This window comes from Trachurus trachurus, assembly GCF_905171665.1.
Source record: "Trachurus trachurus genome assembly, chromosome: 6".
Classification (NCBI taxonomy): domain Eukaryota; kingdom Metazoa; phylum Chordata; class Actinopteri; order Carangiformes; family Carangidae; genus Trachurus; species Trachurus trachurus.
Window position 1 is genome coordinate 25,079,143 of NC_139897.1, and position 18,703 is coordinate 25,097,845.

At 40.9% G+C, this 18,703-nt stretch overlaps 1 protein-coding gene across 2 annotated transcripts; it reads right to left on the bottom strand.

Moving 5' to 3' along the window:
- Positions 1-385: 385 nt before the first annotated feature.
- rspry1 (ring finger and SPRY domain containing 1) lies at positions 386-16,711 on the bottom strand. Of its 2 annotated transcripts, none has more exons than XM_083974061.1 (15): positions 16,592-16,711; positions 14,759-15,404; positions 13,396-13,448; positions 10,096-10,208; positions 9,711-9,837; positions 9,131-9,189; positions 8,824-8,890; positions 7,948-8,079; positions 7,715-7,830; positions 6,812-6,955; positions 6,592-6,703; positions 6,152-6,254; positions 5,279-5,431; positions 3,635-3,739; positions 386-2,873 (listed from the first exon to the last, which is right to left on the bottom strand). In XM_083974061.1, the coding sequence occupies exons 2-15, from the start codon at positions 15,154-15,156 to the stop codon at positions 2,777-2,779; spliced, it is 1,779 nt and encodes a 592-aa protein (XP_083830187.1). In that variant the 5' UTR covers positions 15,157-15,404; positions 16,592-16,711; the 3' UTR covers positions 386-2,776. The 2 variants fall into 2 exon arrangements, with proteins under 2 accessions (XP_083830187.1, XP_083830188.1); XM_083974062.1 differs by having other exon boundaries at positions 16,558-16,679.
- Between the last annotated feature and the right edge of the window lie 1,992 nt (positions 16,712-18,703).

Consider the following 18,703-nt stretch of genomic DNA (forward strand, 5'->3'; position numbering starts at 1 on the left):
CAGTTTCACTGTCCAATTTGTGTGCTATGACAATATTTTATTCTCTGTCGGGTTTTTCATTCTGCAACTTATTGTTTTTAAATGCCATGGGTAACAGGATTTTCAAACTTCTTTGGTTTGTTATAGTTTATATAGTATAGTGAAACTTTGATCTATCTGTTCAACATTACTGTAAATGAAGGCTTCAGCCTACATGATATTCAAGTTTAAACAAAGAAGGTATGTGTAGTAGTCAAGTAAAAGTAATAGCACACAGAAGAATGATAATTTATAGATTTATGATAATCTGATGAGAGAAGGATATTTGAGATGCATATAGGCAGACAGTCAGTCATACAAAATATATCACATGACCATACATTTATTACAAATATCACAATCCAGGAAACAACAATTCTTCAATAAATCACATCTTTGGGAACTCTGGGGCAAAATTCCTTTATAGATGTTTTTTTTAAATACACCTCACAACTTATTCTTTACAATCGCAAAGTTCATCTCCAACTGAGGGGACAACCATACAGTTTCTCTCACCTAAATGTATAAGGTGCTCCAAGAAATACAAGGTAACAAATGGGCAACAGACCAGTCATTTGTTGTACTGAGAGATGCATGTTGTCTTTAATAAATTATTCCAGTATAGGCTGAATGATTTTACAGACCTTGTTCATGCATTTTGGTGGAGTAAGAACTATTTCATACTATTTCAAACTGTATGACCAAAAGAAAATCATAATTACTCTCTGTTTTCATTTGACGTGTCATTGTTTTGTTTTTCTAAATAGAATTTTTCTTGATTCTCGACCTCCCTCAAGTTCATTTTGTCACCTGTTTCCAAAAAGATAAATATCATTCAGTCAACCCAGAGATACTTCAAGTACAGGATAAAGAGACAGGTGGAAAACACATGGTTGAAGACGTACAGTAGGGGGAAAGACAGAGAAATGGCAACATGAGAGCAGAGAGATGTGCTGTTATATAAAGCACAGTGGGAAACCACATTTCCTAGTCAGAACCCGTCATCTGGAAGAAACACCTTCAATCTGGCGCCTTCTCCAAACGTGTTTAGACAGGATCAATACTGTAGTCGATCAATCTCACCAAGAATGTCGTTGATTTGTAGCAAATCAAACATTTTTAATCATCTTTTTTTTTTTCTCTACGTCACGCCCCTGTGCTGCGGTGGGTAGTTTTTCTTTCTGTTTATTTGAAATTGAGGATTTTCCCCACAGTTACAACATTTTAAAGAGACAGACTCGGGATATTTCGTAAACTGATAACCGAGTAGTAAAGACGATTCATGTAAACATTTCGCACATGTTTTTATAGAATTTACTGATTTACCTCTGATAAAACAATTTCAATTAACAAAACCTGTTCCAAGTTTTCTACATCAGTGTTCATAATCTGTTAGACTTCATAATTAAGTCACATCTTGCGGATTGAAAATCGACGTCTTGATACAGACGCACGTGTTTGTAATCACAAACAAAAAATTAAGACTTAGTTACACCGCTGCAATCAAGCAACACAGAACAGACTCCAGAGGGTGGTGCTGCCTCTCAAACATGAGCACTGTAATATGAATTTATGTCAATTCGAATCCCTGTGTGTGTTTATTTGCTGATGTGACTAAGACTGAGGAAATATCAACATTGGAGCAAAAGACGACAGATACGGCACAAAAAGCAGCGAGGTCAGCCATGCTGAGAGTCAGTGAAGTCCTTATACAGATTCAAGTATGTCGCTTTCTTACTGGTTGTGAAACAATAATCGTCGTTGAATTTCTCTCTGTTGTTTAATTTCTGATTTTATGTTTAGTATCTTTTGTAAAAATTCAAATTCTCTCACGCCGAGAGAAAACTCTGGCGTCTTTTATTTTTCTTTTCGGATTGGCAAACCCCAACCGACCGGGGCGATCGATCGATAGGTACGGACAAGAGAAGCTGATCAGAAGGACAGGTTTGGGTACGACCATGAGAAAAGAAAATGAAAATGCTACCTCAAAAAAACAACAATTTCGAATATCTATAACCTGAAACATGACAGTGTGATACATACTCAAACTTATCTGTACCTTGAGTTTAATACTGTACGAAAGGCCGTGTTCTTTTTCAGCCACCCAGCCCTTTCAGATCTGCAGACGTGTTTGTGTTTGTGTGTGTGTGTGTGTGTGTGTGTGTGTGTATACATAGTCGAAGCCTCTGGGGCTGAAAGCGCAGCGAGAGGACGTCTGATAACTCTACTACGCATGTGGGCTTGAAGATGATGAGAAGCTGGTTTTGTCTGGAAACTGGTCACTTCTTTTCTTTTTTTTTGTTTCTTTTTTTTTTTGCTCCTCACATCTGCTCTTTTTTGTCTGAAAAAAAACAAAAAAAAAAAACGCTGTCTGTAGAAAGTTGATGATTCTTGGCCCAGCTCCTGCAGTGAGTTGTCAGAAGGATACAAAAGAGGAGACCTAGGTAAGTAAATGAGGGAATGCTCCTTTAGGGGAAAGGAGGGGATTGGGTTGGGGCAGCGGTGGGGCGGGCGGTTCGGGGGCAAGCTGTGGTTCGATTCTCCCCTCCTCTCATTTCCTCTCTTTCTTCTCTCCACCCCTCCGTCGTCGTCGCCTCTTCTGACCAGAACTGGCGGTTCTGGCGTCGTCACAGCTTGGTGGCAGCGCCCTCGCAGCCCCGCTGGGTGAGAGGGGATTGGAGGAGGAGGAGGAGGAGGAGGAGGAGGAGGCAGTAGGGCTCGTGTGTCTCTCCGTACTAGAGTAGGGGCAGGGAGTGTGTCAGGAGACATGTGCAATGAGTCTGACTCTGGTCTGGATGTCCTGGCGGCACAGGGGGCACGTCTCTAACTGTAAGGCACACTCCATACACATACCACTGTGAGAAGACGTGGGGGGGAAAAAACACAACACAGGAGAAGATTTTATTATGCATTCATAGAAAAAATGAATTGTCTTGATTGTAAAATGTGACCTGATCCATCAAAATGAGTCACAGTGACCCAAATTTCAAAGTTGAGATTTTGGTATCAATGGAAAGATTAGAAAATAAGCTTTAAAATGATACCCTAGTCAGAGTCATAAACGGTTCAAAACTTGTCATGTTTTGATGTTTTGTAAAACATGTGCAAGCATTGTGTTGTTGCTACGTTCGGTTTAGCATCGTTGCTACGTTTGATTTAGCATCGATGCTACGCTCTGTTAGCGTCGATGCTAGTCCGTTTAGCATCTGTTTCTGTACCTGTCCCTTCTTGTCATAGAGCCACCATTCAATGACCGTCGGAAAGCGGAGAATCCCGCGATTCAGATGCAGTTTACAGCTCGTCTGTATCATGAACGGTTCAGAAGATATTTCATGTTTGGCACCGAAGCAACGCTCTATAGGAGGGTTTAAGTTGCAAGTCAACTTTAATCATCATTTACATGCCTTTTCTCAATTATCTGGACTGTGAAACTTTGGGAGATTGTTTTTGAATGTCATTGCTTTGAAATTAGGGTAAATAAAAATGTTTTTATTTTCTATGGGTTTTCCACGTTATCAGCTGATTATCTAAAAATAGAACGTTGCGACATCTGACTCATTTTGATAGAACGGGTCACAAATGGACTTTTAATAAGATTTGTCAGATGCACACGTACCCATGTCCACAGGGCCGCAGCTCCGTGTCAGCCATGACGTCACAACACAGCGTGCAGCAGTTGTCTCGGATGCTAACCTGCTTTAGTAAGGCCAGACGCCGGTGTCTGGGAAACACACAAAACAAGACAACAACGACACACAGATCAGCATGATATTCTTGTTCTGTAAAAATGTACACATGTAGTTGAACACTTACAGACATCACACTGGCTTGATTTCTTTTAAAGGGATAGTTCAACATTGCCATAATCCCTATAGTCATAGCAGTAGGTTCGTTATCTTGAATTGTCGGTGCAAGGTATTTTTAGAACGGCGGAGCAGAGCCGCGAGCTGCTCAGAGCTACGCTACGGAGACTAATGGGATTTCTTGGTTTCCCTCATCAAACTCATCAAATACACAATCCAACAACTCCAAAACGTTCTGGTGGACAAGTTGTGACCTGCACATTCACCACGCTATGAGATAATAACAGAACGTTGCCAGACAGAGTTGTTTTAGAGGGAAATTCATGCAAAACCGCTGATGCGCGTTACCTTTGGGGTCAGTTTTTCAGCAAGCAGTCTCTGCATTTACCTCTTAAACAACTCCATCTCGTAACGTTCTGTTATTATCTCATAGTGTGGTGAATGTGCAGGTCACAACTTGTCCACCAGAGCGTTTTGGAGTTGTTGGATTGTGTATTTGATGAGTTTGATGAGGGAAACCAAGAAATCCAATTAGCCTCCGTAGCGTAGCTCTGAGCAGCTCGCGGCACTGCTCCGTCGTTCTAAAAATAGCTTGCACTGACAAATAAAGGTAACGGACCTACTGCTATGACTATAGGGATTATGGCAATGGGCCAATTTGCCAAAATGTTGAACTATCCCTTTAATACAAATTAGTTTTTATTACATATAATGCTATGACTGTTTTAAAAGATTCATTGATGCATGAGTAAATTAAGAATTGCACAAAAATCCCAAATTCTTGCACTGCACATCATAATTTTATGGTCCAGTTACCAATTGTTCACTAATAAAGCTCAGTTCGATATCTGCATAAAAATACATCAGATTAAAGTTCAGTAACTTTTCTGTGGACACCTTTTATGCCGTACAAACAACACGGCCATTTGTTTCTTTGTCAAGATTATAATATTCAGTTTTTGTTGACACTGCACCAGAGAGGTGTTGACGATGGCAAATATTTTATCTTATTAAACACGACGAGTATGATCAGTAACATTAATAGAACTGTTTGATGTCGGTGGAGCTCAGTGGATGCTGCAAACCTCAAAGTGAAGAGACATAAACAAGAGAGGTCTGTGGTATCGCAGAGCATTAGACTACAAAGGAGATGCACCTACCCCACTGCATTAGTCTGTTGATTTCAATGCATCCGTTTGTTCTAAATAAAGTCGCTACTTAGTCTTCCTATTTACAAGAAGTCTAAAGAGCTGCTGCTTTAATGTAGCCGAAAACGATGAGTCATGTTTTTATAATGTCAAATGATTCACCGGTCAAAGGACGGCGGAGTGAGACGACGCCATTACCTGCTACGGCCCCTCCCAAACCGTGTTGTCTACTGCTTTAGACAACACAGTGGCCATAGACACAAAAAAGTACGAAAAGTATTTCAAGGGCCTGTTTGTGTCACTTTGTACCTGGGGAGGATGATCTTCTCACTGGGCAGCAGCGAAGCAAAGTCGTTGAAGGTGCTGAACTTGACAGAAGGTGGGTGACGGAAAGGCTTGGCCCCAAAGTTGAACTCACACTGCTGGTACGACATGAAGCTGGCGGCAGCGAAGAAACCCGACCTGTCAGGGACGGTAGGTGAAGATGGAGGGAGAAAAAAAAGTTCAAGTTAAAGGACAATTCCAGGCAAATTCAATCTGGGGCTGTAGTTTCCTAATATTTTCGGTCTAAAAGAATGAATCTGAAGATTTTCTTTTGAATGTCTCCTGTGATGCAGTAGTTCTGTGACTGTCTGTGACATGGTATGTAACCTAAGTATGTTTGATGCAACATCGTTCTGACGCGATTGTGTACGTAAATGCAACTTGGGCGACTGTGATGTTTGTTTAGCCACTGCCAGAAGAGATGTGAGTGTGGAGCTGATACGTGTTGGATCAAAGAGTTCACGCCCTTGGGAGGCGAAGTGAGGTAAATGTTTGTGTTTGTATGTGTTGATGGCTACGATCAATTGTTGTTATGAATGAAATGGTTGTTAAAGTGTATGAATATGGACGAGGAGCGGGAGTGTTTATTGAATTTATTGTGTAGTATGCTTTTTAATATTTGCAATTTTGTAATTGAATCTTTTCGTGTGTATTAGTTTGTGCACCAGTCTAGCTCCAGCCTATGTGTTTTGAATGTCAAGGGACCGTAACAAAAAGAAAATCTTCAGATTCGTTCTTTTAGACGTAAAAAATATCAGGAAACTAGAGCCCCAGGTTGAATTTGCCTGGAATTGTCCTTTTACCTTTCCTTCTAAGAGAAGATGGGACAGGAAGGTTGGCGTCATGGTGTGAACTTACGTGGCTGACGAGAAGACCTGTTTCTCTGGAGGCAGCTGATGTCCGTTCAGGTAGAAGATCATTTGCTTCTTGCTGAGATCCAACAGGAAGCCAATGGCATCTCCTAAACCGGGACAAAAAAACAGACGCAGAAGCAGAATAATAAAGCACCGGCCTGCTATAATTACCATTATCCCTCCCTCCGTCCATGTGGGAGGTAAATCAGAGCGTGAATGCTGGAGCGATGACAGCGGCATGTGGGCACCGATATCACAAAACATGAAAAACAATATCTACTTGGAGACAAATGAATCTGACATTTAAAAGCGTGGTGTCTCTCTCTTTCTCTCTCCTACTGTTCAAAGTGGCAACGATTACAGAACGTCTTTGATTAACACATTGAAAAACAACAGTAGTGCTGCTCGGTAATAACAGTGTGTTTATGTGCGTTTAGTGCGTACCCTCTTTCCAGCAGGGGTGAGAGTGAGGTTTACTGCGAGCGTTGTACCAGATGAGCTGCCTGCAGCCATCATAGGCACATGAGTATTCATCATCTCCTATTCCATAACCCTCCTGCAACACAAACACACACACGACATATTTAAAGTATATGTTTGCAGAGAGCCACAACGTGCAAAGGTTGAAGAGTGTAAACGCGCCGAGGAGGAGGAGGAGGATTACATGGTTGAGGAACTTGCTGTCCTTGGTGGCCCATCCGATCTGCATCACGCCCGACGTAATGACGGTCACCTCGTAGTACCAGACGCCCGAATCCACACAGAAAGTACAACGCACGCTCTCAAAGGACGAGGCGTCGCACCGAGCCTGAAAAGGAGGGAAACATTCATCCGACTTTTTATAGATCATTCACATTAGGCTGAAGATTAAAAACATGAATGTGGCTGTTTAACACGTGTTGAACACTTACAAAATTAGTTTTTCCTCTTTTTACTCTGATCGCGAAAATCTCCACTTCAGCAGCACTAAACCTTCCAGTTTTATTCCTGTCTATATTATGAAGGTTTTTACAAAGGGGATTGTTGATATGTCATTCAAAGTCTGATTTATACAACATTTTATTCCTAAAAACATGGCGACATTTTTTTTTTTTTTTTAGGGCTGGTGACAGTATTTTCTCATTTACAGAGTGATAAAAAGAGATATCCAAAATCCCCTCTGTAAAAACTTCTGACTCTAATATGTTAACAAGATAAAACATGAATTTTGAAAGGGGCTTTATCCATTGTTCAGATTTTAGGTTCTGGAAATGTATGTAAATTAGTGCATTTTTCATTAGATATTGCCTCATTTACATACTTAAACATAAAATTTGACAAAACTTGTAATACAAAAAATATTTGTCTTAATGTAAGTGATAAACTTGAGAAGTTTCATGGTGATATCTGTTAGTTAAATTTTTTTACTCTATTCACTTGTAGTGTCCCCACTTAAAAATTACACAAAAATCCAAAATTATTGCACTGCACATCATAATTTTATGGTCCAGTTACCAATTTTTCACTAAGTGCATAAAGATTAAAAACATGAATGTGGCTGTTTTTTATAAACTACACACAGACTGACCTCTAGTCCAGTGGGAGAGATCTTGAGGTACTCGCTGACATCGTTGCTGTTGAGCATGGCGTTGATATTAGTGAGGTTGACCTTCTCGTAGGTGAACTGACGACCGTCCTTAAGAACTGGACAGAGCAAATATCGTATACATTTATTTCTTCTTCGACTCAAACAAATACTTAATGTTTAAAAAAATAAAAAATAAAATAAAAGTAAAACACAGGGCTGCTGCTGCTACTCACACAGGTTGTCAAGGCTCCACTGTGAACAGAATCCAACCTGCCTCTTCAGGTAGTCGGGATGCTCCGCCCACGACTCCAGGACACCGAGTCGATTGCTGATACAAGACTCGGACACCGTCAGTTTGTTCTCACCTGAGGGCGAGAAGAGGCGCGTGTGAGGAAGAACGATTAAATAAAACACACAAACACAAGCAAAACAACTTCAGCCTGACAGAAAGTGTTAGGATCAATCACTCATTGTGTTCATTTTGTCTCTTCATTAAAGGGATACTTCACCCAAAATCGATAATTCACCAATTTTCTACTCTTGTCTTGGAGAACTTTCAGAGTCATCAAAACACTTTTGGAGTTCCAGCCGCCACATGAAAAAGTTGTTCAGAAGAAATGTATTTGATCTCTGTTTTTAGCCTTGTTGTAGCAGTAGCTCATCAAACATCCAATGGTTTACAACGACGAACAAACATCTCGCAGCAAATCTCGTACATGTGCACAAACATCAACAGAGCCACTGGGAGCTACTACTACAACAAGGATAAAAACAGAGATCACTTTCATTTTTTCCAACAACTTCTTCATGTGGCGGCTTCAGGACACTTGGGTCAGTACAGACGAGCAGTATGGAGGTATCTGGATGTTTCATAGTGTGTGTTTTGGACGATTCAAAAGTGAACTCTATCCACCGCCATTACATGAAAATCCATTGCCAGCCGGACCCCCCCTGGAACTCCTAAAGCGTTTTGATGACTCCGAAAGTTCTCCGAACCCTTCCTTGGCATGACGGTGAGTAGAAAATTGGTGAATTATTGATTTTGGGTGAAGTATCCCTTTAACCTTTATTTTGAAATGGTTTTAGGTGAAAACTTGGAGTGAACCTACTGGTCTGGGAGAACTTCTCCAGAGCGATGAGAGCAAACAGCATGACAGTGGGATGGGCCTCCGAGCTCTGAGGAGAGAAACAGTCGTCAGTGTGTGGACTTTATTTCAAACTTAATGTGCTGAATAACGACCGCTTCAATTGGTTGTGTGTGTGTGTGTGTGTGTGTGTGTGTGTGTGTGTGTGTGTGTGTGTGTGTGTGTGTGTGTGTGTGTGTGTGTGTGTGTGTGTGTGTGTGTGTGTGTGTGTGTGTGTGTGTGTGTGTGTGTGTGTGTGTGTGTGTGTGTGTGTGTGTGTGTTTTCACTCACCAGGCTTTCTAGAAGGTACTCGAGGGTTCCTGGGCTCAATAGTCCGATACTGGCTGGTCCTGTCATGATGACGATAAAGTTAGTAAACCTCAGAGACACGTAAACTTCATACAATATACAGCTCTGGGGAAAAATGAAGACACCACTTCAAAATGATCAGTTTCTATGGTTATTACTGTTAGGTGTAGGTATGTGTGTGTGTGAGAGTAAAATGAAAACTTTTTGTTTGATTCTATAAACTTCTGACGACATTTCTCCCAAATTTGAAATAAAAATATTGTCATTTAGAGGATTTATTTGCAGAAAATTGAAGAAACTAGTCAAAACTGGTGTTTTCAGACCTCAAATAATGCAAAGAAAACAAGTTCAAATTCATTTTTTAACAACACAAGCTAATTTTTTTGTTTTACTTTGGAAGAGATCAGAAATAAACATTGTTGGAATCACCCAAACTTTTAATCGCAGCAATGGTTTTTATAATCTGATGTTATCGAGAAAGTTTTGAAGTGGTTCCCAGAGCTGTAAATATGTTTGTGATCGGGAATATATGTGTGTGTATGTAATCAAAGAGCGACCGTACCAGCCAGTTTCTCTGCCAGGCATCCCAGAACGGCCGTGGTGTTTCTGTGTTTCGCAGGGTTCAGAGCGTCCTGCTGCGCTACGGCCGAACTCAGGCTCAACATGTCAGAGAGTTTCTGGAGAGCATCCTGCAGAGAGAGAGAGAGAGAGAGAGAGGACACGGAACAGTTACTCAAACAAAATCTCACAGACACACAGCTTCTATGAAACAATCCAAAAGTCAGAAAAGGGAAAGATGGAGAGTCAAAATATCTCATTATTATGGATAGATCAGGTCATAATAACCAGGTAATAAAGCCAAGTGCACGGATGCACCCACATACACTCTGGAGAAAATGAATCTCACCTAAATGCAACACATTAAACAAATACAAAAAGACACAAACCTTGGTGGGTAAGGGACACTCATCCAACAGAAGGGTGATCACTGCAGGGCCAAGCGGATCGTCCAACGGGATCACTCGAATCAGTGACTGGACGACCTCCAGCCAACCATCATCTAAAGAGAGAGGAAAGAGGGAAAAAAGGTTTGATTTTACTTTCAAATGTCTAAATTCATGTGACCGTTCCTATAAATGCTATGACTCACAACTGTAATAGAAAGACTCTGTCTCGCCACAGAAAACAAGAACATCCGACAACCTACACACTGTAAATAATGGCAAGTTTTGATGGGGTTTGAATCATGCAATGACGTCTTTTCGAGCTTTTTGGGAGTTTTCTTTGCTTGGAATTCACCATTTTGCTCATATCTGAGTGCAAACGTATCAAACCAACCATAAAACATCCTGGGCTCAGTGGCATCCAAGATAATTAGGATGGGTGTAAAGAAATGTAAACAAGCCAGAACCATTTTTTTCATTTATTCTACAGCAGAATAATAAAGTGTGAAGCCAGATCATCCTCCAGTGTCTTTTGTTAAAGGGATATTTCAACATTTTGGCAAATTGGCCCATTGCCATAATCCCTATAGTTTTAGCAGTAGGTTCGTTACCTTTAATTGTCGGTGCAAGCTATTTTTAGAACGGCGGAGCAGAGCCGTGAGCTGCTCAGAGCTACGCTACGGAGGCTAATGAAATTTCTTGGTTTCTCTCATCAAACTCATCAAATACACAATCCAACAACTCCAAAACGCTCTGGTGGACAAGTTGTGACCTGCACATTCACCACGCTATGAGATAATAACAGAACGTTATGAGACAGAGTTGTTTTATAGGTAAATGCAGAGACTGCTTGCTGAAAATCTGCCCCGGATGGTAACGTGCATCAGCGGTTTTGCATGAATTTATCTTGAAAACAACTCTGTATCGTAACGTTACATACACACAATTATCTCTTTAACAGGTGTCTTAAAGCCATTATTACTATTTTACGTGTAGTAAGCCACTGCATCCTAATGAACCCAATGCCGGGACTGTGTATTAATACTAGTCTGATGTGTATGTATCATCAACACTGGTTAAAAGATGCCTGCAACTTCAGACATGCAAAAAAAAGCATTATAATGAGATTATACAGGCAGATTTTGCATATTCATTAGAGATGGTGATTTTTATTTTCACTTTATTGTGAAGTGAAACGATGACAGATTTTTGTTGAGTCTTGAATCAATCAAACGTGTCTCTTCTTTATGTCAGATTGCCTCTGCATCTCCACAACATGTTGTTGTTTTTACAGTGTATTCATCTTCAGACAGATGTTTCTATTCTCTGGGTGTTTTCTTCATGATTTAAAAAAAAAAAAAAAGGAACAATTCCCATGGTGGTTAGTCTTAATGAAACCAGGCACCTCAAATATAATTCTGTTGAAATTTGTATCATGAGTGTTGGACGCAGCTCAAATGCAAAAAAAAAAAAAAAAAAGCCCATCAATTTCCTGTCCATTAGATGAGTCAGTAACAAACACTCTGTCTGTGACGCTATCAGTGGAGAACTTGCTGATGAATAATGTAACACGATAGCACATGTCAAACTGAAAGTGACTGGCTTGGCTGACTGACTTGCTGCTTGGCTGCCTTCAGGGTTCAGTATCTGCAAGCTAATACCAGACTTGGCTGTTGTCGAGCCACACAACACCACAACAACCAATGTGAGCATCAAACGCCATATGTGCATGAAAAACAAGCCCCCCCCCCCCAAAAAAAAACAAAAAAAAACACAAGCTATCACATAAGCGTACAGAACAACCACTCTCTCGCCCCCGCGCAGCATGAGAGCGTCAGTCACCATATTGCTCAAGAAAGCACACACACACACAGACACACACAAACCAAAAACCCAAATAAGGATCAGACTCATCAGTTACTGTCCAACTGCTCAAACCAACAAAGGCATAAGAGTGCGTGTCCGAGGTCGTGTCATGTTCCCCTGAGCTCGGTCGGTGGGTGTGTTGGAGAAACGCTGAGGCAGCAGCAGCAGACAGGTGGTGGTGTTACAGTAAGGGAATACAAATTGGTCCAAACCTTTTGTTTTCCTTTTATTTTATTTCCCTCAACCTTGATGAAGGCTCATTTCAGCTAAACCGTGTTTGTTTTGTTTTAACCTTTTGACAGGGTTGTTAACGGGGTTAATTTGCAGACTGCTCGGTTTAAAAAATTCAAATAATTTGTGACATTTGAGTAATTAGATGCGTATCATCTAAGTAAATTATGCAATTAATCATGATTTGTTTTCATTATTCTGAATTTGTATGCCATTATGTCACCAAATAATGTCAGGAGATTGTAGCTAATAACACATGCAAAATAATGAACCCAAATAACTTCACATAAGACCAAACCCAGATAAGCATTAAGATAAATATATTTCCATACAATAGTTTCCATTTTCCATACTTTTACAGACCTGGAAATGTATAAAATCAAATTCCATACTTTCCATACCTGTTTTAATATGTGTACCTGGCCCTATGATTATAATAAAGGCATTTTATTTTCTGTCAAAACAGAGCTGCCTTGGTATTCTTCAAATCTTTCAGTTTTTCAGCACTCCTTTACATTTTTCACTCAGCGCTTCCTCGCCTCCTTTTTCTCACTCTTTTATTTTCCGCATTAAGACGTTTAAATCTGGGTGCTACCACTTCACCAATAAGGCGCCGCAGATCTCCAGAGAAGCAACCTCTGAACTGAGATCAGGAACACTGACAATTAAATTATTAATACGAATAATATTGACAGTAATTACATCTGCATTTGTATAGGATGCTTCTTATTGAGAAAAATCAAACTTCAATACCATCATTCACATATTCCTTTCATGGGGGGTGCTTGTCCAAGTGCCCACTAGATAGCAGTGTTAGAGCACAAATGTCATCTTTGGGTTCAGGACGCCACAGACTTCAATGTAAACAGCTCTTGATGACTGGAGAGAGGGACGTCCTAAATGTTTATAAGACACATGATACTGTACTCGGCTCAAACTACCTACTAGCAAGCGCCAATGTGACCATGAAATAGGCTTCATACGTATATAAAATGTGGCCCCTCAGTCATAAAGGGGGTGGGTATGTAGATGCCAAACAGCAGCAATAAAATACTGATGGTTCAAACATCCTCTGACGTTCAAACTTAACGTGTTAATACTCCTTTTTCTGTCGTCTTCAGACAAGGAAATGTAATGCTGACGCAGATAAAATGCTGCTTGCGTGTGTTCTCAGCATGTGAATGTGCATTTTTATTTTTTTCTTACCTGTCTCTGCCATCTCATGCAAAGTGATCATGGAGTACGGAGGCTCTTGGTCACTGAAATATAAAATAAAACACAGAATAAGATTTTTTTTAAACCTACTGTAGGTTAGGAGTGTAATGGATAATATCACAAACTCAAGACCTGCATTTAGTGATTTGTGCGTTGGTTTATGTGCAAGTGGACGTGGTCCTTCACCTTAAGAGCATTCAACCACAATATACAGATCTCAAGTGTTTGTAGCCCTGAGATCAGTGCATCTGAAAACAAGCGACTCAGCCTTTGGGTTTCCATTATTCCAGTAATGGCTATGGACGGACGGTAATGTCATCCCACAGATAGGAATGCAAGCATATAATTGTGATGGATTTACTTCACTGAGCGGCGTCGTTGCTGCTGCTGCTGCTGCTGCTATTACTGTTGCTTGTCACGGCTGGAAGAGGAGGAGGAGGAGGATCAGCAGCACTGAAGCAAGCAGCACATTTCAACATGCTGCACCCATTGCAGCGAGTCATGGCGAGAAAACTGACTGACACAAAGTTATCTCTGAAGAATTCAGACACAGGAACAAAAACCTGCAGCAGCTGATTGCAGTAATTAGCACCGTCCTTATCACGTCCATATTAAATGAGAAAAATGGTTCAGTCTGTTGAATTTTCAAAGAAATTACCCAATTTAATCATAGAAAAGTGCTGTTAAAAGAATGATTTTACTCTAATGTGTCCTTTACTTTCAACAGCCTTTACGTTTCTATGTTTTAGGCAGGTGTTTTGTGATGTTATGTCATTACTACATGAATAATCTGCAGTTGTGCATCTCAGTATTATCTCTAAAGTTATCTGAGAAATGAGCAGGGACACATTTCTTAATGAGACAACCAGACAGATGCCGCCAAGCCAAGAGGAGTTTGAGTTTCAAGGGCAGCTAATGTGGAGTGTGTGATTGTGGCATTTGATTCCCCTCTTGCTCTAATTGACGTATAACTCAGTCAATGAAATTAAAAAGGACTCAAGAGTCGAGATTAGACGGCTCAAATATTCCCAGACAACACACCTACTGAATGCACTAGTACACAGGGCACTGCTGCTACAGTACTTGTACTTCGAATGTGGAAATATCTACTTGTAAATGACAATATTTTTAAAATGACTGACACTTTTAACAGACAGAAGGTCTTAAGTCACTTTGCAATATGTCCACATAACCCTGGTTCATGAAGTTTTAATTAACTGAGACACTGTCAGGATTCATTTCACAGCAGGCAAAGTTTAGAATATGAATTTCAAAACTGTGCAGACCACTCTGACTCTCTGACTCTCCGGTCACTCCTCAGCCCTTAAATTATTAATGACATGACTAGACTTACTTGTCTACAAGTGTCCTGATGACAGCCAGCGTGTCCAGCACCAGGCCGTCCACATTCTGCTTCTTCCGTCTCGGCTCGTGCGGCCCTCGCCCTCGCCGCGGCGGCCTGACCGGGTCCCTGGGCCGGCTGCTGCGAGCCTCTCCGGCGTCGGCGACTACACTTGTACCGTGATCCACCCGCCTCGCTTGCCCCCGGGTCGCCCTCGTCGACCCGTGGTGATGGTCCTCCAAGTCACTGTCCTCCCGGCACACGCAGCTGTTCCCCATTGTTCCAGTGCTGGAGACCACGCTGGCGAGGGTCTCCCAGAATGAAGGGAGGGAGTTTGCGGAGGAAGGGAAGAGCAGAACCCTTGCGAGGCTCCTGCAGGCACAGTAAGTGATCCAGGCGGCTACTATCATATCATTGGGAGAGCTTGGTTTCGGGGGACTCTTGCCCCAGTGGGCCGGGTGGGGTCAGAGTAAACGATCATACTGTGTGGCCAAAGCACAGATGTGGAACCGGGTGTGTGTGGGAGCAATAACTTTATATGGCTTCTTCTTCTTCTTCTTCTTTTTTTCTTTTTAAATGAACCAGGAGGGGTCAGGTGATGCAACGAGAAAAGCTCTGAGCATCATAGACAGCACACGATCCGGGTCCAGCTGCACAGCTGTAGAGGCAACACAAGCAAAAACAACAACAACAACAATTAAACTTCGCCCCTTGCGTCCAGTATTAAAGCTGATATCAGTAATCAGCTGATAATAATCTGCTCTAGTTGTTGTGCTCAGCAATACATGTGATCAAATACTGAAAACTAGACAAAAAAAATACAACTAACTGTTGTTAAAACTGTTCATCTACAACGCCATGCCTTGTTGTTTTACTCTTCAGCTGAGCTCTTTAAATAGAAAATTACTGTGTGTGTGAAAATTACAGTGTGTTAATATACCAAAACTAAGAGTCATTTTGTATTGTTGACAAACATGACTCTCTCAGTTAGCTGGCTAAAAATCTAGCCACCCATCAGACAAGACAATGAACATTTAGTACTGCTAAATAAAACAAAACAAGTCTAATAAACTTGCATGTATCATTTCAGTAATGGCAAAGCAAGGCAATTTTATGTGTATAGCCCGTTTTTACTAACAGTTTGTCTCATAAGGCTTTACACAGCTTCATGACAACATCCTCCGCCCTTAGACCCTCACATCGACTGAGGAAAAACTCCCAAGAAAACCCTTTTAACAGGGAAAACAATGGAGAAACCTCAGGGTGAGCAACAGAGGAGGGATCCCTCACCCAGGACGGGCAATAAATGTTGTTGTAGCTACTTAGTTTATCCCAAACAAAGTAGCTACAACGCGATACCTTGTTGATTTACTCCTCAGCTGAGCTCTTTCAATAGAAAATGACACTGTGTGAAATTTACGGTGTTGTTTATATACCAAAACTTGGGAGTCGTTTTGTATTGTTGACAAACAAGACTCATCACTCGGTTAGCTGGCTAAAAAAAAAAATCTAGCCACCCACCAGACAAGACATTGAACATTAGTACTTCTAAATGAAAACCAAGTCTCATAAACTCGCATGTATCATTTCAGTAACATATTACAGTATTTTCATTTTATCAGAAATACATACATACGATACTACAACTTGAAGAAAAAAAAACAACAGCCTACGTTAGCTGATAGCCCGGTTAGCTCCTCTGATTCAACCACTGTTAAAAACGAAGCCACAAGTTACAAGCTAACATGACTAGCCGTGAACTAAAAACGTGTGACACAAAACACTGGCGAAGTATAAATAAATAAACGTACGGTTATATGAAGCCGCGTATATCCGGAAACACACCTTTGTTTGAAGTCAATAACATCATCACATTCACATGACGTTAGTTAGCTGGGGACCTCGTACACATTTTACCCGAGACGCGACGCGACGCCGCCGTTAGCCGCTGCTGCCTGATGCTAATGCGTGCTAACTTCCGTAGCCGCAGCAACAGCTAACGTTAAAAGGCTCGACGTCATTAACTGGTGTGGATGCGGAGGAGGAGGAGGAGGAGGAGGAGGAGGAGGAGGAGGATGTTTAGTACAGATGATCACATATTATGAAACAAAAACCCTCTCTCTCTCTCAATTCAGTTCAATTCAATTTGCTTTATGTCACAAAGACTATGTTGCCAAAGCATAAAAATTGTAGAAACCAAAAGTAGGCCAATAGTCTGAATATTGCAAAAGAGTAGGCCTATGTCCAGTTTAATTTTATGCCTTTTGGAGATAATTTCTTCTTCCACTTATTTAACTGCAGAAATGTTAACCAGGGGTGCCCAAACTGTTGCATGCCACTCTATATGACAGAGAGATAGTGAGAAAAATAAAAATCAACAACTCACAACGTCGACATTTTATGAAACTAAAATGTGGTATAAAGCATAAAGTTTGCCAAATTACACTAAAGGGCAACTAGATCTACCCTGAAGCTGGACTGTCCCAGAGGACTTGAACGCAATCAACAGTCACAAGATGTTTTAAAACACAATGTTTTCATCAGGTTTTGACAGCAGAGGAGGAATGTGCTGATGTGTTATACCGATGAAATACAGAATAATGTGATGCAGAGATTCAGTTTCTTAGTTTTCTCTGGTGAATCTGCATTGAGCCATTGAGTGACTGACAAAGGCTTTGAGAAACACTTGACTGAATGTCAATGAACATTTATTAACAGTATGAAAGTGTTCTTCTCTGTGAAATAATAACAAATGTGATCAATCTCGATCATCTCTGGGCCACAAGGCCACAATATGCAATGTAACAAATGAGACAGACTACAACAAACATGTATTGCATACAGTCAGGGATGAACATGTTTTCCATGAAGTCAAACAACTCTGCATTTAAACAGTGTGCTGCAGGTTGGGACAGTCATACACTCTGCTTCGATCCAGCGCTGTATTAAAGGAGCTGTTACGATACTGCCCAAACTTGGCCTCCTCCTTGGTGAACCTCTGTGATTTAGGGTGGAAAGTACACGGCAAGGTTTCATCGGTTGGAGGGCGACGGCCATATTCGCTGGCAGTGGTCCTGTACAGGGGATGCTGCTTTGTCTTTGCCCACTGCGTCGGCAGTTCACCTTTAAACACCGGAGACAACATGCAGGAGAAAACTGGGTTTCCAGTAGTGGTTGTCCATTGTTTGGTACTTTCCATCTGCTTCTCTTGGGAGGCGGACATCCTTAGATGCAGAACCTATAAAAAAAGAGAGAAACAGAGAGAGAGAGACAGAAATCAGAAAGAATAGCTATCGATTTTAACAGTTCTTTCTTTTTTCTTTTCTTTTTTATTGAGCAATTGAAAAATACATACTCTCAATGAGGATAATAATACAGGTGAAAAATTACGTTCAGTAGGCCTGTAAAAGTGCAAAAACATTTAGGGGATTCATGAAGGCAAACAAAACAATACAACACCAAACAGTAACAAATAAGGATACAATATATTAGGCATTTTAATTCAACATAAATCGGAGCAGCGAAATAATACAGAAAAAATGAATTATAAATTAGACAAACAAAAGATATAAGACGTCCAGGCTACATTTTAACAGATACACATGCTAAAGCAACTTATCCACGTGTACATGGCTCAAGTTAGATCAAAGATAGCTGGCGTTAGCACTCCTAATTTACTAATTCACTGATTTAAAAAAACGAACTGAACAAAGCCCTGTCCTTCTTCCAAATATGTTAGTAATTTCACAAAAAGTTACCTTCAAAAGCGCAATAAACGAAGTGGGGAAAGTCTGCGTTGTGTTGTCTATTTACCAATGTGTTAACCTGGCAACGGTTGCGAGGGGGAAGCATCTGGTCACTATGGAAACCGCGAAACATTAGGTGCGATGGGAGGGACGGTTGTAACGGAATTCTCTCTTAACCTTGGAAACAGCAGCTCGAGTATAGTTGTTTAAT